This window comes from Canis lupus, chromosome 33 (genome assembly GCF_048164855.1).
Source record: "Canis lupus baileyi chromosome 33, mCanLup2.hap1, whole genome shotgun sequence".
Classification (NCBI taxonomy): Eukaryota; Metazoa; Chordata; class Mammalia; order Carnivora; family Canidae; genus Canis; species Canis lupus.
Window position 1 is genome coordinate 21,123,124 of NC_132870.1, and position 19,628 is coordinate 21,142,751.

At 33.9% G+C, this 19,628-nt stretch overlaps 1 protein-coding gene and 1 long non-coding RNA gene across 8 annotated transcripts in view; one reads left to right on the forward strand and one right to left on the reverse strand.

Moving 5' to 3' along the window:
- Positions 1 to 1,858: 1,858 nt before the first annotated feature.
- Positions 1,859 to 19,628, reverse strand: part of EIF4E (eukaryotic translation initiation factor 4E) — a 109,069-nt gene continuing 91,299 nt past the window's right edge. For 6 of the 7 annotated variants that reach the window (XM_072810758.1, XM_072810754.1, XM_072810755.1 and 3 more), the window contains 5 exons: positions 10,438 to 10,533; positions 7,728 to 7,791; positions 6,919 to 7,032; positions 5,497 to 5,636; positions 1,859 to 2,952 (listed from right to left, as the gene is read on the reverse strand). In XM_072810758.1, coding sequence (XP_072666859.1) covers positions 2,838 to 2,952; positions 5,497 to 5,636; positions 6,919 to 7,032; positions 7,728 to 7,791; positions 10,438 to 10,533 — 529 coding nt within the window. In that variant the 3' untranslated portion in view covers positions 1,859 to 2,837. The remainder of the gene's footprint in view (positions 2,953 to 5,496; positions 5,637 to 6,918; positions 7,033 to 7,727; positions 7,792 to 10,437; positions 10,534 to 19,628) is intronic. The other variant, XM_072810757.1, reaches the window with a different exon arrangement.
- Positions 10,168 to 19,628, forward strand: part of LOC140623970 (uncharacterized) — a 44,850-nt gene continuing 35,389 nt past the window's right edge. Inside the window, exon 1 of the long non-coding RNA XR_012023536.1 lies at positions 10,168 to 10,323. This is a non-coding gene — a long non-coding RNA (uncharacterized lncRNA). The remainder of the gene's footprint in view (positions 10,324 to 19,628) is intronic.

A 19,628-nucleotide genomic window follows, 5' to 3' on the forward strand; every position in this document is an offset into this window, starting at 1 on the left:
TAAGTTCCATTACCAGAGGAAGCAAACTGTCTGGCTTATAAAATGACTACAATCTGATGTAATTTACTATATAGCCTGTAAGATAGGCTCTACACTATTTAGAGTCTAATGTGATTAACAGGGTCTCTGGAACCAAACCCATTTTGCACCTTTCAAGCTGTAAAGTGACTTACATCCTCATTGCTTCTGTTTTATCTATTAAATGGGGGATAAAAGCACCTACATCAAAGGATACTTGTGCAGGTTAAAGTGCATGTAAAGTGCTTGGAACACTCCTTGGCACATAATAAGTAATATATAAGTATTGTAATTATTTAATTCTTACATAGTATATCTCAAATCCTTCTGTAGAACTGGGTTAACAATTAAATTGGTTAAATATGTCGCATCCCTATAATTAATTACAATTCTTCTGTTAAAAGACTTTAATTCTCTATTATGAAAATATATTTATTTATAATCGCCTATTGGACAGGGAGAAAAAAGTTAGAAAATCATATACAGTCTAATCATATTTAGAAAAGAGGCTAATGAAGTTAAGAAAAGTTGCAAATCATTGTAATACTTATGTGGCATCTGCCAAAAGTGACTCAGTAATTTATCATCTTCCCCACCCACTGGGAAAAGACTTAAAATAAAACTGATTATGATTCTGAAATGGTAATAATAAGGATAATCAAATGCATATAAACCAGGTTTTTAAAAAATTTAGAATAATGTGTACATTTAATTCATTATTCCTCCTCCACTCCTGAAAGCTGATGCTTCTTAAAATGGACTGCATCTTAGAATTAGGAAAGAGCATTAATTTCTAATAGATATACTACTCCAATCCCACCCATTGCCAACACACCACAACCACCATCACTTATAAGCAGGCTCCTGAAGTGCTCACAAGTACACATATCAACACAGACAATAAATAACCTTAACCAATCACTCAAGCTTAAGCAGCAGATATTAGATATATTCTATTGAGATTATAAACACAAACAATTCAGTATTTTTAGAATACTGAACAAGAGGTGTTTGTGGTATTGAGAATACTTAGATGGTAGCCTATGGTACCCTTTAAACTGTTTTAAAGTTCTTCAATGAAATCAATACTATTAATTTCATATTTACTTATATAAGATTTTTGTCAAACAACAGTTTTTAAGTTAATTCATAATCATCATTTAAAGACAAATTTTCCTCTTATCTAAATTGATTTTCATTCTCTAAGTTGAGCTTACCCTTTTGTCTATAATAGCCATATTTCATTTTACTGCATCTGAAATACACAATTATCTATTATATACAAAGTTTTTCACATGTGCTTTCAAATGCCTAAAAAGAGATCAAGTTTTAAAATTTACATAAAACCATACTACACCAATTTACCAATATAAATATGTCTTCATACCTATTTATTCCATTCTATTTAGACAGCAATACTAACAAAATGTATAAGCTCCAACCACCTGTTCTCTTTCCCTATGCTATCATTGACACTTAGAAAACAACATCCAGTTAAGCAACCAAATTTTATAACTACCATTCCTACCAATCAAATGGTAATGCACCAAGATAACAATTCTCTTGAATTTTAACACATTAAGAGTACATTATTTACCTAAGACTGAAGGACTATGCCTTCTTGTATAAATAACAAAGATAGCCAAATCAATTTAATTCCATATATATGATGCTACCTATTCAATTTATTAAAAATTGTAATAAACATAATAATCAAACTAGTGCTCCAAACTTATGCTGTTCAGGTGAAGACACTACAAGAAGACACAATAGAGACTGCCTGGCAATAAGAAGTACAAATTCCTTCTATAGAGATGGAGAAATAAAAGGACAAATCTAGTTGTCTAAAAGACAATTCACTGTACACATTTTATTTACAGTTTTGTACACTGTCTTAATATGAATGGGACCGCTTTTCTACTTGAGCCATTTTTTTTAACCAAAGCAAAATAACCTAAGTAATACAAAGTGTTAAAATACAGCATAAAGATACAAAAACAGACATACTAATTCTAATTAGGAATGTAATTATGATGTTACATTTTTTTTTATAATCCACAATTATGTTTAGGAAATCACACAAACATAGATCACTGATTTGAATGAAATGCATAAATTTGTACCAAAGCTTTGCAGTTACAAAAAAACAAAAAAAATTACCAAAGAATGCACAAAATTAATGTTTATTCCACCTTTGTGTCATATTCCTGGATCCTTCACCAATGTTACATGAGGAAAAAAACAAAAGCAAAACAAATGAAAAACTGAAATCAGAATCACTAATGTTATCAAGTAGGGAAACAAATAAATTAAAATCTAGCAGCCATCAGCAAGAGTACAGCAAAGACAATGCTGTAAAAAGAAACAAAGAAAATTGCTAGAAAACTGTATGCATCATACTCTTTCAAACCAGCAAAATATGCTCCTGCATACAATGGAACATAAACAGAATTTTTTTCCTGTAAGGTATAGAAATGGAAGTTCTTTTTTGAATATTGTGGATGGGCAAAATGTGTTTATATGGTAATTCTACTAAGCTATTACAGAGTGGGCCAGGAACACATTTATGGATTCTGGGGATGATGTGTACTGTTAATTCTTTGATTGGGATAGTGGACACTCTAGCCAAAAAAAAAAAAAAAATATGAACACAGAAGTACAAGACAAAGGTGAATGAGACTTCTCTTATATCTTAGCAACATTTAGATGGAAATCAAATTTAAATGCAGTCCACTCTGCTTTTGAAGAGGCTTTGGTTCAGCTCCCAAATCTCGATTGCTTGACGCAGTCTCCTATGAGAATACTCAGAAGGTGTCTTCTTAAACAACAAACCTATTTTTAGTAGTGGAGCCGCTCTTTGTAGCTGTGTCTGCATGGGACTGATAACCAATCACTATCTTTGGAGGAAGTCCTAACCTTTCCTTGTATACCCTCCTAGAAGAAGAAAAAGAAAAAAGGTAGTCATTAATTTTTATTCATATACACCAAATTTGGTATTCTTGTTCTTTACATAAAAAAAAAAAACAGAGTGTGAAATAGGAAATTGCACACCTTTTTCCTTTTAGCAAATCTGACTCATTTTCACAATCTTGGTTAAACACTTAACCAATATTTGAGACTCCACTATGTTATCAGGTACTACGTAATTACTAATAAATCAATAAGCAAAGCATGGACAGTCCCTGGGTATTTATAGTATTTGATTATTCACAAACAAATAATAAATACAGTGGAGCTGCATCACATGCATAACTCATTTATACAAAATTTATTGCCTATATAGGTCTACTTTAATTCTTTCATCTAAAATGCTACAATTAGGGCAGCCCAGGTGGCTCAGCGGTTTAGCACGGCCTTCAATCCAGGGCGTGATCCTGGAGACCTGGGATCGAGTCCCACGTTGGGCTCCCTGAATGGAGCCTGTTTCTCCCTCTGCTTGTGTCCCTGCCTCTCTGTGTCTCTCATGAGTAAATAAATAAAATCTTTTTTAAAAAATAAAATGAAATAAAATGCTACAATTATATTTTATATATAAACCATAATAAATATATTACTGCAAATCACATTTACCACACTTATTACTTTATGATATTTCCAGAGTAATTTAAAACATACATCATTTCTGCCTTCTATACTAACTCTGCAACCTAATTTTCAAATAACATGTGACTATTTTAAGAACAAACTATGACGAGTGCCAACGTGGGTAAGTACAGGGGCTGTGATATTGTATAACAAGGATGATCTAATCTTGTCTGTGAAATTAGAGAAATCTCCCCTTTAAAAGTCATGAGGTTAAAAGTAAAATGCTGAGAGAATGAAGCACATCTGAAGGCTGGGGAACTAAATAAGGCTGTGTGGCTACAGCTCATAAAGAAAGGGACTATGAGTTAAAAAGGTTAAATAAAACTGAGGCTAGATCACAGAGAGCATCACAGGTAAAGTTAGGGATTTGGACACTTATTCTAAAGAAAAGACAGCAAACCTTCAAAAATAAGCACCCAAATAAAATAAAAGACATACATTTATACATATTGGAGCTAAATTCTCCAATATGATACTAGGATAGTTTTATTCATACTCATACCTTCCAGAAGATTCTACTACCTTCCTACAAATAAAGTTTCTAAAAATAACTTTCTAACTAAAATAACCATTATCAGATTTATATGAGGATACAAAGTATTCCCTTCCATTACACTTAATCATAAAAATGCCAGAAAGCCAGAGCACTCAGCCATGTAACTTGGGTCAAAAAAAAAACAAAAACAAAACAAAACAAAAACAAAACAAAACAAAATAACCTCCATTAAAAAACTGAAGTCAAATATTTCACAAAGATTTCAATAATTTTAAATACTGACACAAATACTATATTTTCAGAGGAAAGAACTTCATACTTATTTTTTAAATTGTTTTTTTAATAATCAAAACTATTAAGTTTTGATGCTGAAAGGTTAAGAATATGATGACAAATCAACTTTTTTTTTTTTTTTTTAGATTTTATTTATTTATTCATGAAAGAGAGAGAGAGAGAGAGAGAGAGGCAGAGACACAGGCAGAGGGAGAAGCAGGCTCCATGCAGGGAGCCTGATGTGGGACTTAATCCCGGGTCTCCAGGATCAGGCCCTGGGCTGAAGGCAGCACTAAACTGCTGAGCCATCCAGGCTGCCCTCAACTTCTCTTTTAGAAAAAACCTGGAAAATCTCCATTATCTTTTAATCTAGAAAGGAATTATGTTCATAGGAGAATTCATATTGTTTGAAAACAATCACGAAGGGCAAACCAAATATTTTGTGACCTATGACCAATACTTAATTTTAACACAAAATTAAAAGTCAAATATTACTAATTTAAAAGTAATAAAAAGAGGATCCCAGTTAATACTGATCAATGCTTGGGGGATAGGGAAATTCCAGGCAATTATTCACCATGCCCCAAATTTAAAAACTTACACATGTAGGTTTTTAAAATATGGACACAACTAAAATACTATCACTTAAATGTCCCTGAAAATTTTACACACATGTGCACAGAACAGACATTTAAAATATGGACAGAACTAAAATACTATCATTTAAATGTCAGTCACTGAAATTTTTACACACACGTATACAGAATATATACTATTTGCCAATACTCCCTGAATTACTATTCCTATGAGTATTGTAATACTAATGTTACGATTTTAAAGTAGAAAAAAGACTTAATATTCTCATAGGATAAATAAAATGCTACATGCCAATATAGAATACTTTGGTCATTGATTACATACTCCATTGCGAGGAAAATGAAATTAAAAAAAAATATGGACAAGACAATGAAAACCAATAGAGCAGGTTCAAGATTATAAGTTTTCATGAAAACAATACAAGGAAAATAATGATCTACAAATCCAAGTGTTTTTAAAGTTGTAACAGTACTTTGCTTTTAGTTATCTTAATATTTTAAAGGAAGTATAAAAATAGCAAAACTTACCCTATATGTGTAACAGCCTCTCTGTTTTCACATTCAGTAGTCCATATTGCTATCTTATCACCTTTAGCTCTAACATTAACAACAGCTCCACATACATCATCACTGTAGTCATCAAAAGATTCTCCAATAAGGCACAGCAGCTTTAAAAAAATTCAATCCCAAATTACATGAAACAAATTATTCACTGCTTATTAAACTACAAATGTTTCTTATATTTGTATATATACAAAACTGAAAACAGTTTTTAAACCAAAAGTTGACTTTTTCAATGTCTAAATTATATTTATGTATATTGTTCTTTGTCCTGACTTTTTAAAGATTCATTTCTTTGTTTAATATCAAAAACATTAACAGATGATTTTAACTTTTTTTAGCAAATGGGGCAATTGATGTGAGGGCACATATGAAAGGTAAATTATGTTAATATTCAATTGCTCTTCTGCTTCTACTTGCCAGCAAACAAATAATGGAAGGACTGAATAGTTGTGCAAGGTTAAATTAACTGCCTCATGATCTTGCCGTTTTTCATGAACACAGGTTTTTTTTTTTATTGTGGCAAATATATATAAAATTTACCATTTTAATCGTTTAAATAACGTTTTTTATTTGAGGATAGACAAAATATGACATTAAATCACTTAACCATTTTTAAGGGTATGGTTCAATGGCATTAAGTATACTGACAACATTGTATAGCTATAACAATCATCCATCTCCTGAACTTTTGTCATCTTACAAAACTGAAATGACTAATTTTTAAAGTGGAATTCTAAATGGTATTTATTTACTGATAATCTCCAAAAGCAAAATTAAGTTTCTTCATTCAAAAAAGAAATTCATGCAAATATTCAGTAACTGCTTAACTCATTAAGTGCTAACTATAAATGAGACACTGTGATGAGTGCTACGAATCCAAGAGACTATTATTCCTACTCCTAATAGCTTAGAGCTTTTAACTTCTCACTATAGAAAATGCCAATTATCTCATATTTAATATATGTCTTAAAAAGCTGGAAGTTTTAGATTATAGTACAATACATAAGGTAAATAATATCAAGCTATGCTTTCATTGTTTGCTTCACTGACCTAAAAAATTTATACACAGTAATACTCTGAAGAAGGTTGTAAAAACTTACAAATGTGAAGTTCTGCAATTTTGAAGTTAATGAAATGACCAGGAGAAACTTACTGTGGAAGGTGAGAATCAACTACCAATCACTTTATATCTGATATGTAATACGGTATGGGTTTCACTGGACTAGTATGTAAAATATACAATGTTCACATGATAGAACAAAATTAATTGCTGGCTTAGATTTTATAGGGTGGGTATCCTCATCTCTTCAGAAGTAACCGATGTAAAATGTAATCCAAATTAAGTTTTTAGTATTCCAAAACTATTTTATAATTTTAAAAGCTTACTGTCTCTAGCCAAAAGCGATCCAGGTCACTACGTCTCTGCTGCTTGTTCAATGTAATTAGCCATCGTCCTCCTCGTTTGTTTTTCTCATCTTCCCACATAGGCTCAATACCATCCTACAAGGTTAGTAAGTAACAATATTAGACAAAATTGTTATTTTAATTGAAGAGATCACTAGAAAGAGCAAGCAACAACTCTGTCAACTTCTTGTTTTTTTCTCTTCATAAAACTGCTATTGATGTAGTGGGGGAAAAAAAGCAGGCAGGCCTTAAATCCAGAGGCATGGGACTACAGAATTAAGAGTCTTGATATAGACACTTACTAGCTATCAAACCTTGAGTTTCTTTTGAGGTTTTTAAACACTGAGTAGCAGATACCCTTGAGAAGCTACATACATGTCTATGATCTAGAAAAATACATGCAAAAATTATGCAATTTCAGGGTTACTGAATGCCCCACCTCCTACCACTTGACAAAACTGATTTATAAATACCCCAAAGACCAATACATCCCAGGTTAAAAATTCTGACAAACTCCAGCCTACTCAAATATATAAAAGATACTGGACTGGATGAACAAAGCTCTCTTCAAAAATCAATCACACTGTGTGCCCATAAAGTAAGACTCTCAATTTCAATTATTTATAGCAATAGGGCAAAATTTGTTTATGTGAAAGCCCAGTAAAACTAATTTAATTATTCTCCAAACCTCAGAGCATTAACTATTCCTAAGTTTCTGACAAGATTTCTTAATGAGTAAATGAACAGTCCAGTCTTGTAATAAATATATGAAACTGCCAGTAAAAGCATACCTTAAAAAGTGAGTAGTCACAGCCAGGCATTAAATTACTAGACAACTGGATGTGGTTGTACAGACTAGGTAAAAGAAAAGGACAATTATAAACATAGAATATGTAATGCAGTTTAGGTACCTACATATACATTTAGAAAATATGATAAGATAAAAGTTCATGTTTACTTGTTCTTCTACTGAGTCAATTTCTTTAATGCATCAAACAGGTATCCTAACGGTCAGTTCAAGAATCAGCATTTGATGATTTTCAGGAAAATATGTTTAATAATTTTATTCTGATAAAAATATATTTTGATATATTTCTTAACTCAATGCATACATATGTATATATAAGAAACTGGGAATAGGAAGCCTGAGGTGGCTTTAAGTACATGAAAGAATTCATGAGGCTAATGAGCAGTTTTAAAGACACACACACAAAAAAAATCCAGAGAAAGTAAGACAAACTTCCTATCAAGGTTACATGATTGAAAGAAGACAACACTATTATCCTTGAAGGTATCCTAAACAGACCAATGGGTCTCAAATACTGCAGTCACTACTAGTCAGTCAGCATAGCAATCATTTGGGAAGCTTTGGAAAAAAACAAACAAGCAGCAAACAAACAAAAAACCACACCAGGCCCTACTCCTTGTGATTTTAATCCCTTAAATATGGGCTAGAACCCTGGAATCTGTATTTCTAAACTTTCCCCCAAATATCAATGTAACTTGGATATTCACTAGCCTGAAAGTAAATATTAAATGCAGAAACATGATCTTTACTACATCTGCAGACCATGGACAATGCTACTATTATCCTTAGTTAGATTCTCTTGATGTTATTTTAACCCAATCTAGAAATATCTCAAGTAGAGTTTTAAGAAAGATTCTGGCATCCTTTGGATCACATCCCACAGGATAACATATAAATCCAGTTTGGGGAAGGTAGAGGAGGACTGAGACCTGTTTAATTACTCAATGGTCACTCTTCCCAAACTACATTACCACTGGCAACTACCACTAGGCAACAAATGAGGCCTGGGTTAGTAACCATAGAATAAGCACAACTTTATGAAATTAATGGACTGTCTTCAATGGCATCCAAGGTAGAAATGACCAATGTTTATGTTGTCTCTTTTCTCCGTTGTGATGCTCTAAGGTCTCTTAGTTAAGTTTATAGTAATGAGAATCTGTAATGACATATTTAAATAGAATCAGAAAACTACAGACAAGACTAGATAAATCCCAAAGGGCTCAACAGCTGTTCACCACAAAATCTGCCAGGAAAAAAGTGAGAAATGAGTAAGTGCTTAGGTATATACAGAAACCTAAACAATTCCTTCATATGTCTAAGTCCACTATGCAGTAACATTGCTTGTACATAACTAAAGTGTGGGGCCATGTTCTAATTAGAGGTCCACTTAGAAACTCAATTACGAAAATTGGTGAAAAGCCAAACAAACTAGATAAACATAGACCTGATTCAGTGGGGAAATGGTTCAAGACTCTTGCTCTTCCTCCTCTATTAGGAGACTGGAGACTTTTTGGTTTAGAAGATTCAAGTAAATACAATTAAAGAAGAAAATCACTTAATGTTTGATGAAGGGCAAAAACCCTCTTTAGACAATTAAATCTGTGAATTACTGGTGATTTAAATATAGTTTCATTACTTAAAAAAAAAAAAGCCAATGATTTCAATATAAAGTGACTGCTCTTAAAGCGTATAGCTCACAATTTAAGAGTTTTCTCTAATTAGTCTATACTCCCCACCCCCCACCCCTGCCCGGGGATTTAAATGCATACTAAATGCCTATTATATGGGCAAATCACTGGAAAGATACAAAAGAATATTGTCTCTACCCTGGAAGAAGTATAGATATATGAATCTTCTGACAATCTGTTCTTTTGTGTGGGCAAAATACATTCAGTGGATTAATATATAAGAAATGCATCACTGATTTAACATATATAGGATCCAAAAATATACTAGATGTACAAACTAGAATTTTTAGATAACTGCTAATTACTTAAACCTCTTAAAAAGGTTTTAACAAGTTTTATCTTTGAAATAAAAATTATTTTTCAAATAAATTAAATATTAAGTTAATTGTTTTTGGAGAATACTACAAAACTTCTTGAAGAGACTTTATAATTTTATGTCAAAGTCAAGCAAAGTTTTGACCCCCAAATCTTAATGTTTTGTTAAATCAGAAAAGAAATCTCAAAGATATTACAACTATTCTTCTTGAAATTGATTAATTACCATCACAGATACTTGGACAAACCTGAATTTTGAGCACTTCAGCCTTTAAAAAAAATCGCAGAATCTCTACCATAGGAAATCCCGTGTTTCACTAAAAAGAATCTGCACAAATGGGAACCTAACAAAGCTCTGGAGTATGGGGCAAAGGTATCTGGGCAATCAAGAAAGGGAACAGGTTCTAAAAAATTGTCAAAAGTTCTAGAAGCAACAAAGGGCTCTTAGGAGAAGGATCTCTTAGGACAAGGAATACAGAATATACACAGGGCTAAAGGATGACAAGACTAAAGCTTTCTAAATGATGAGATATAATCACCAATTCAAACAGTTGTAAGGAGATGGACAAACAAAAGGTAGGTCTATAGATGAATATTTATTAATTGTTTACCTTAGCCTTCATTTTGTGAATGTGACTCAATGAAAAATTACACAATTAATTAAACAAACATCCTAAATAGGTTACTTACGCCCAAAAGTCTTCAACAGTATCAAACTTAGAGATCAGCCGAAGGTTTGCTTGCCAAGTTTTGCTTTTATCATTTTTAAAAAACCAGAGTGCCCATCTAAAAGTAAAAAGTCAGTGTCAAACATGGTAGTTTCCATATTCACATTTGTAGCAGCATTCTTCGTAACAGCCAAAGGGAGGACACAGCTCAAGTGTCCATTGACAGATAACTAGATAAACAAAATGTGGGTTAAACATACAGTGGGATATGTATCAAGACTTAAAAGGCAAATTCTGAAGATGAACCTTAGGGACATTATGTTAAATAAGCCAATCAAAAAAAAAAGACAAACAGTATGATTCTACTTGTATGAGGTACCTAAAGTAATCAAATTCATAAAGTAAAATGGCAGGGGCTAGAAGGAAAAGAAATGAACAACTGCTTAATGAGTATAGAGTTTTAGTTTTGTAAGATGAAAAGAATTCTGAACACTGGTTGCACAATAGTACTGACGTACTTAACACTACTGAACCAACCATACACTTAAAAAACAGCTAACATGATAAATTTTATGTTATGGAGTATTTTATTTACCACAATTAAAAATTTACTTTAAAAATAATTTTAAATGGTAGATATTAATACAGTGGCAAGTAATGATTAGTTTTCTCTTTCATTTAGAAGTATGTATTTTGTACCTATTGCCCAACCTACTTCGCAGAATCTCTACCATGCTATACTTCAGAGACCCACTGAGGTTCATGCTTCAGAGTAATTCACAGAAATGTAGTAGAGAGACAACAGTGTGCTAAGTGCTATGATAGAAATAACCAAACACTTAAATGAGAAAAATGGAAGCATTTAACCAGAAATGAAAGCGGAGAGCAAGAAAGTTGAATTCTCATAGAAATGAAAAAGTATTAGCCAAGAGTGGAAAATGAGACTCCTAAAAATATGGGGGGGGGGGGGGCAGTATTAAATGCAATTCTCTGTTTACTCAAACACACAAATGGGAAAATAACAAAATAAAGGGATACATTGAGGAATGCTATCACAGACATGTTCTGAAACAACGTATACTAGTTTCTACATATCTGTATATACCTGTTAAAATGTTTTATTCTAATATCTGGAAGATAAACTCATGTCACATCAAAGTTATACTTAAATATCCCTAGATAATATCTTCAGTACAGTTATATTTGTCTGAATTACTATACCAAAGGTAACTCAAAAGGGAAATTTCACTTTCTCATTGAGAATAAGGTTGTCTGAAGACAGGTTTCAAACAACTCCCTGATTAATGCCTGGATAATCTGACAAAAAAATGAGATACATTTCAACATCCACTTGATAATGTGAATTTGCCAAGCCGCTACCAAGGACAAAAAAGAAAAAAGCAAAGGTGTAAAAAATTATTAAACATACATGGAATAAGGTCAAATACCATACTCTGGTTTTCCAAAATTAATTAAATCTTTCCTCAAAAAAATAAAACTACCATATCGTCCAGCAATTCCATTTCTGGGTATTTATCCGAAGAAAATGAAAACAAGAACTCAAAAAGATATATGCACCACCCTCATGTTCATGCAGCATTATAATAGCCAAGATATAGAAACAACCTCAGTGTCCATAAATGAATGAATAAATGGATAAAGAGAACGTTGTATGTACATAATGGGGTATTATTCACCTATACAAAAAAAAGAAAAAAAAAGAAGGAAGAAATCTGTCATTTGTGACACTGGATGGACTTTGAGGGCATATGCTAACTGAAATAAGTCAGAAAAAGAAAGACAAATACCACATGATTTTATTAATATGGGGAATCTTAAAACAGAATACAAACAAAAAATCCAAGGTCATAAATACAGAAAACATATTGTTGGTTGGCAGAGGTAGGGGTTGGGTGAAAACGGGTAAAGAGGGCCAAAAGGTACAAACTTCCAGTTATAAAATAAAAGTCATGAAGGATATACAATATGGTGACTACAGTTAATGACAATGTATTACGTATATACATTAAGTTGCTAAGAGTAAATCTTTTTTTTTTTGCTAAGAGTAAATCTTAAAGAAGTTCTCATCACAAGGAAAAAAACCTTGGTTATACATGGTGACAGATATTATAAATACACTTACTGCAGTGATCATTTCACAATATACACAGGTGTCATGCTGTACACCTGAAACTGTTGTATGTCAATTAGAACTCAATTAAAAATAAATCTTTTTATTTTTTACTGCATCTAGCCATTGAACATATAAAAATTTACCCTAAGAACATAATTAGTTGATTAGGCAAAAACGTTTGTATAAAAATGTTCTTAATGTTGGAAAATGTGGAAACATATTATGTGCTTTCAACAAGGGATCATTTAAATTCAAGTTATCAAAACGTGGTTTGCAGACCCTTTAAGCTCTGATAAGAACAAAATAGTTCTAAGACATTATTTTATTTTTCACTGTGTTGACATTGCAATGGTAGGGTAAATCTGCTAGTGTCTTCTTAGCAAGTTCCATACAATGGCACCAAATTGTATTAGCAGTCACTGTACCCCTTTGTCTTCACCACCTCTCACAGTAACAAAGTCAGTGGCAGGGCAGCTCCAGTGGCGCAGCAGTTTAGCGCCGCCTGCAGCCCAGGGCGTGATTCTGGAGACCCAGGATTGGGTCCCGCATCGGGCTCCCTGCATGGGGCCTGCTTTCTCCCTCTGCCTGTGTCTCTGCCTGCCTCTCTCTCTTTGAATGAATAAATAAATAAATCTTATAAAAAAATAAATAAAAAAACCAAAGTCAGTGGCAGTTAAGAATGCCACTGATGAAGCAATAATTAATAGTTTCATTAAATTCTAATCTATGTACACCTTTTTCATATTCTGCAAAAATTCAAAAACAACAACAAAAACACTTCTGCATTCCAAAGTACAATCAGTGCTTAAGGAATTGAATTGTGAAGTGAACTAGCCACTTTTTAACCATGACTGATAGATAAACCATGGTGATTTCTTAAAAATCAAGAAAGTAAAGACTGATGCTTACAATGTGAGCTTTCAGGAGAAAAATTTTGGGAAGCCTCTATTTGCCACTGCGACAAACTTACTAAAATTTAAGTACACTTGTGAGGAGTTTAATAGTGGTATTAATGAATGTTACTGTTTTCATACTGTATAATGAAAAGTACCAATATCCAGAAGATCTGCATAATTCACTGAACCAAAGATCTGCATAATTCACTGAACCAATGTTTTCCAGATGAACCCTGGTGTTGCAAAATCATGCATGGATAAAAAAAGACCCATTCCAAATGCAAGACAGGCCAGTAGATTTTAATGTAACATAGAAGGAAAGGTTCTTGGATATGGTTTCAGATTCTCCACTGCAATTGACCTACAAAAAACCTATTATCAAAGGAGAATACCTATAATATCTTAAAAGGCTATTAAAAAATCTTCCTTTTCCAACTATGTACTTGTATGAGGTCCTATATTCTTATACTCTATGAAACAACTTATCTCCTTCACAGACTGAATGTAGAAGCAGCTATGAAAATACATACCACTAATTTCTATTGCCAGGCACCTGAGATTTATAAAAATGCAAAAATGTCTTTCTTCCCACCATATTTTTAAACATTTTTTCATAAAACTATTTGTTAACATGCAATGGATTTTCTAAATGAATATATAATTTTACATTTTCTCAGGTTACTTTCTAACATACTAAATGGAAATAGATAAAAATCTATATAACCAAAGCTCTGTGGAGTCCTCAGTAACTTTAAGATTTTATTTACTCATGAGAGACACAGAGAAAGAGAGACAGACAGAGACAGAGACATAGGCAGAGGAAGAAGCAGGCTTCATGTAGGAAGCCTGATGTGGGACTTGATCCCGGGAAGCCAGGATCACCACCCTGGGCCAAAGGTCAACTGCTGAGCCACCCAGGGGTCCTGTCCTCAGTAACTTAAGAGTATAAAAAGGTCATGAAACCAAAAATTTGAGAACTGCTGACTTAAATAAAATACACCCATAAAAGAGACTGCTGTGCAACTACTGAAAAGAATAATTATGTGGGTAAAGTTATTCTTAAGATGGGCATGAAACCCAGAAGCCATGGAGGAAAGGTGATACTACGCTACATAAAAATCTAAAACATGTAACAAACATATAATTGCACAATGTTAAAAGACAAATGATTTGGGGTTTTTTTGTTTTTTAAAGATTTTTATTTATTAATTCATGAGAGACACAGAGGCAGAGACACAAGCAGAGGGAGAAGCAGGCTTCATGCAGGGAGCCCGATGTGGGATTCAATCCCGGGACTCCAGGATCATGCCCTGGGCCAAAGACAGGAACTAAACTGCTGAGCCACCCAAGGCTCCCCAAGACCAATGATTTTGGATAATGCATTTTCAACCTAATGCCTTACATGGCTAAGTTAGCATCCCTAATTAGAATGCTTGGAAATAAACTTTATTTTCTCTTTAATAAAGACTTCTTTAGAGGGATAGAAAGTTGGGGGGTGGGGAGTAGGGCAGAGGGAGATGGGGATAATCTCAAACTGAGCAAGAAGCCCAATCTAGGGCTTGATCTCACAACTCTGAGATCACGACCTGAGCCGAAATCAGAAGAGGGACACTTAACCGACTGAGCCACCCAAGCACTCTGGAAATAAACTTTAAAGAATACCCGCCCCCTACTCCTAGACAAAAGAACTGAGCTGACTGTCCAGAGATAAAAAACAAAAATGATCAATATATATGAAACGGCTTATCAATGTCAATAAAAGAAAATTTAAAATAAGACACTGTCCACATATAAAAACAAAAATGACTGATACATGAAACAGTTTTGCAATGTCAATAAAAGAAATGCAAATGTAAAATGATAAGACATTGTTTTTATAAATCAGACTAGGACCAACCAACTGGCAAAGATGCAGAAACCAGGAACTCTCAAACTGCTAACAGCCTAAGCTGATAAAAAAAAGGAGGATAATTTGGCAATTATCTACTAAGGTTATTAGAGCATAGTCTTTAACCTAAGAAATCTGAAATTTTATCTTATATTCACACAAGTGTACAAAAAACATAAATATGCATAAATTACAACACTGTAAATAGGAAACAAAAGTCTATATACCCACTAAGATAAGGGTCTTGGGATCAAGTCCCACATCAGGCTCCTTGCATGGAGCCTGTTGCTCTCCGCTCTGCCTGTGTCTCTGTGCCTCTCTCTCTCTCTCTTTCTGTGTTTCTCATGAATAAATAAGTAAAATCTTTAAAAAAAGAAGAAAAGAAAAAAACTACATAAAACATGTTTGGACTTTTATTTTGATAAATCTACCATGATAATGAAGAAATGATAAAAAAATATTCAGGCCATAAAGTGAAATGTATTTTTTAGATATTTATAGTTTCACTATAGGTATACATCAGAGATACTGTAGATGCAAATGCAAATCACCATAATAAAGCAAGTTATCACAATAATGTAAGTCAGACTATTGAAGTTTTTCGTTTCCCACTGCACGGAGAAGTTATGTTTACACTATATTTGTCTAGTAAGAGTAACATTATTGTTATTATTATGATGATGATGATGATGTCTAAAAAACTACTATAACCTTAATTTAAATATACTTTATTACTAAAAACCATCATCTGAGCTTTTAGTGGGTCATAATCTTTTTGCTGGTGGAACGTCCTGCTTTGATTATGCTGGCTGCTGGCTGATCAGGGGTTGGTTACTGAAGCATGGGGTGGCTGTGGTTAAGAACTGTGGTTAAACAATGAAGTTTGCTCTATTAACCGACTTTTCCTTTCACAAAGGATTTCTCTGTAGCACACAATGCTGCTTGGATATTTTATCCACAAAATTTCTCTCAAATTCTCTCAAACTGCTGCTGCTTTATCAACTAAGTTTGTGTAATGTTCTAAATCCTTTGTTGTCATTTCAACAATCTTCACAGCATCTTCATAAGGAGTAGGTTCCATCTCAAGAAACCATTTTCTTTGCTCATCCATAACAAGCAACTCCTCACCCATTCAAGTTTTATGAGTTGCAGCAATTCAGTCATGTCTTCAGGCTCCACTTCTAGTTCTATTCTTTGCTATTTTTACCACATCTGCAGTTACTTCTTCCACCAAAGTCTTGAAGCCCTCAAAATTCATCCAGAAGAGCTGGAATCTTCCAAACACCTGTTTCATGTCAGTATTCTGACCTCTACCCATGAATCACAAATGTTCGTAAAGGCATCTTAGAATGGTGAATCCTTTCCAGGTTTTTTATTTTATTTTTTTATTTTTAGATTTTATTTATTTATTCATGGGAGACACACAGAGAGAGAGAGAGAGGCAGAGACACAGGCAGAGGGAGAAGCAGGCTCCACGCAGGGAGTCTGACGAGGGTCTTGATCCCAGGTCTCCAGGATCATGCCCCAGGTCGAAGGCGGCACTAAACTGCTGAGCCACCGGGGCTGCCCCTCCAGAAGGTTTTCAATGTACTTTGGCCAGATCAATCAGAATAATCTCTATCTATGGCAGCTAGAGTCCTACAAAACGTATTCCTTAAATAGTAAGACTTCAAAGTCAAAATTACTCCTTTTCCAAATGTTGTATATAAACTGCAAAAACAGATGTTGTATTAGCAGGCATGAAAACAACATGCATTTGGTACATCAGAACTCTTGGGTGACCGAGTATATTGTCAATGAGCAGTGTATTTTGAAAGGCATCCTTTTGTTCTGAGCAGGTTTTAACAGTGGGATTAATATTCAGGAAACCATTTTGTAAACCAAAGTTCTGTCATCCAGACTTTACTGTTCCATTTATAAAGCATAGGAGAGCAGATGAGCATAATTCCTTAGGACTCTAGGATTTTCAGTATGGTAAATAAACACTGGCTTCAACCTAAAGTCACCAGCTATTATATTAGACCCTAACATAAAAGTCAGCCTGTCCTCTAAACACTTAGGCACTGACTCCTCTCTCACTATGAAAGTCCACCCAAATGGGCATCTTCCTTCACTAGAAGGCTGTTTCATCTACATTGAAAACCTGTTGTTTAGTGTAGCCATCTTCATAATGAACTTATTAGCAAAATCTTCAGGGTAACTTGCTGTAACCACTTCTTGCTTCACCTTGCACTTTTATGTTACAGAGACCATTTCTTTCCTTAAACCTCATGAGCCAAACCTATGTTAACTTTAAACTTTTCTTTGGCAGCTTCCTCACCTCTCTTAGCCTTCAGAGAATTGAGGAGAATTAATTAAGTCCTTCTTCTGGTTTAGGTTTTGGCTTAAGGGAATGTTGTGGTTGGTTTGATCTTCTATCCAGACAACTCAAACTTTCTCCATATCAGCATAAGGCTGTTTCACTTTCTTATTATTCATGTGCTCACTGGAGTAGTACTTTTAATTTCCTTCAGGAACTTTTGGCTGTTTAGTACAAGAGGCTTAGTTTTTGCCCCATCTCGGCTTTTAACATGCCTTCCTCACTAAGCTTAATCATTTCTAGTTTTTTTATTTAAAGTGAGACATGTAGGACTCCTCCTTTCACTTGAATATTTAGAAGCCACTGTAGGGTTATTAATTGGCCTAATTTCAGTATTGTTGTGTCTCAGGAACAGGGAGACCCAAGGTGAGGGAGAGAGACGGGGAACAACTAGTGAGAGTAAGGCAATTAGAACACACAATATTTATTAAGTTTGTAACTTTATATGAGCACAGTTCATAGTGCCCCAAAACAAATATAACAGTTACATCAAAGATCACTGATTACAGATCACTCTAACAAACATGATGAAAAAGTTTGAGATTTTGCCAAGAATTGCCAAAATGTGACACAGAGACACAAAACAGCAAATGTTGGAAAAATGGCACCAATACTTTTGCTCAATGAAGGTTGCCACAAACCTTCAATTTGTAAAAAATGCAGTATCTGCAAAATGCAATAAAATAAGGGATGTCTGTGAAACATACACAGGCCTATGGGATCTGTAAAGTAGATAGGGTAAAAAAAAGTCTTGGGGTAGGGAAATGAAAGGAACTGAATTACTTAAATATCCTCAAATTCATTCTAATTTACTTTCTTCCAGATTCTTACAATATTTCTGCATTGCATTTTTCTTCCCCCACAATCAGCTCTCAGTGCATTTATATTAATTTTCATCATATAAACCATAAAAACACAAACACTGGGAAGGTGTGAGGTAGAGTTGAGAAAACTATATGAGCTACTACTATTCAACTACTGTAACTATGAAGTTTAATTCATCTTTTTTTTTTAAAGTAGGCGCTACATACAGCATGGAGCTTGAATTTACATTATAACCCCTGAGATCAAGAGTCGCATGCTCTTACCAATTGAACCAGCTATGTACCCCGAAGCTTAACTCACCTTAATCTCTCTTTTCCTCGCCTAACTTGTCTTAAATAAAAACCAACTAACCTGCAGATGCCACATCCCCTAGCTTTTTCTCCTTTACAGCCCAACTTCAAGTTGTTTATTCTTGCTCTATATAATACATTTATATTCACTCTCTACAAGCTATTCCAATCTTTTTCCATCATCTACATTCTACTAAACTTTCCCCTACATTAGCTAGGACTTTATCATTCAATCCAATGGCAATTTTGAGCCTTTTTAAATTGTTTAATCCAATGAATATCTGATCTTTTTATGGAACATATGCTATTAATCACCTGTCCTTAAAACAAACCATTTTCAGGATGCCTGGGTGGCTCAATGGTTGAGTGTCTGTCTTCAGCTTAGGTCGTGATCCCGGGATCCCGGGGTTGAGTCCCACATCAGGCTCCCCACAGGAAGCCTGCTTCTCCCTCTGCCTATGTCTCTGCCTCTCTCTCTCTCTCTCAAGAATAAATAAAACCTTTAGAAAACAAAAACAAAAAACCCCCACATTTTCTTTGTTTCCCTGACCACGACTCTGTCCCAACTTATAGTTTATGTGTCTAAACCCTTCGTAGGCATTATCCCTCCAAAAAAATCCCTTATAAGTTGGTATTCCAAGCCTCTGTCTTGAGTCAAGTTCACTTTAAAGACGATTCATTTACTACTATAATTTCACTTACTACCAATTACTGACGAATTTCAAACCCAATGTCTCAACCAGTGCTCTTTTCTGAGCTCGACTCACACATAAAACTGCCTGCTATAAACAGGTTATCCAAGTGAAAATGGAATCCTCAAC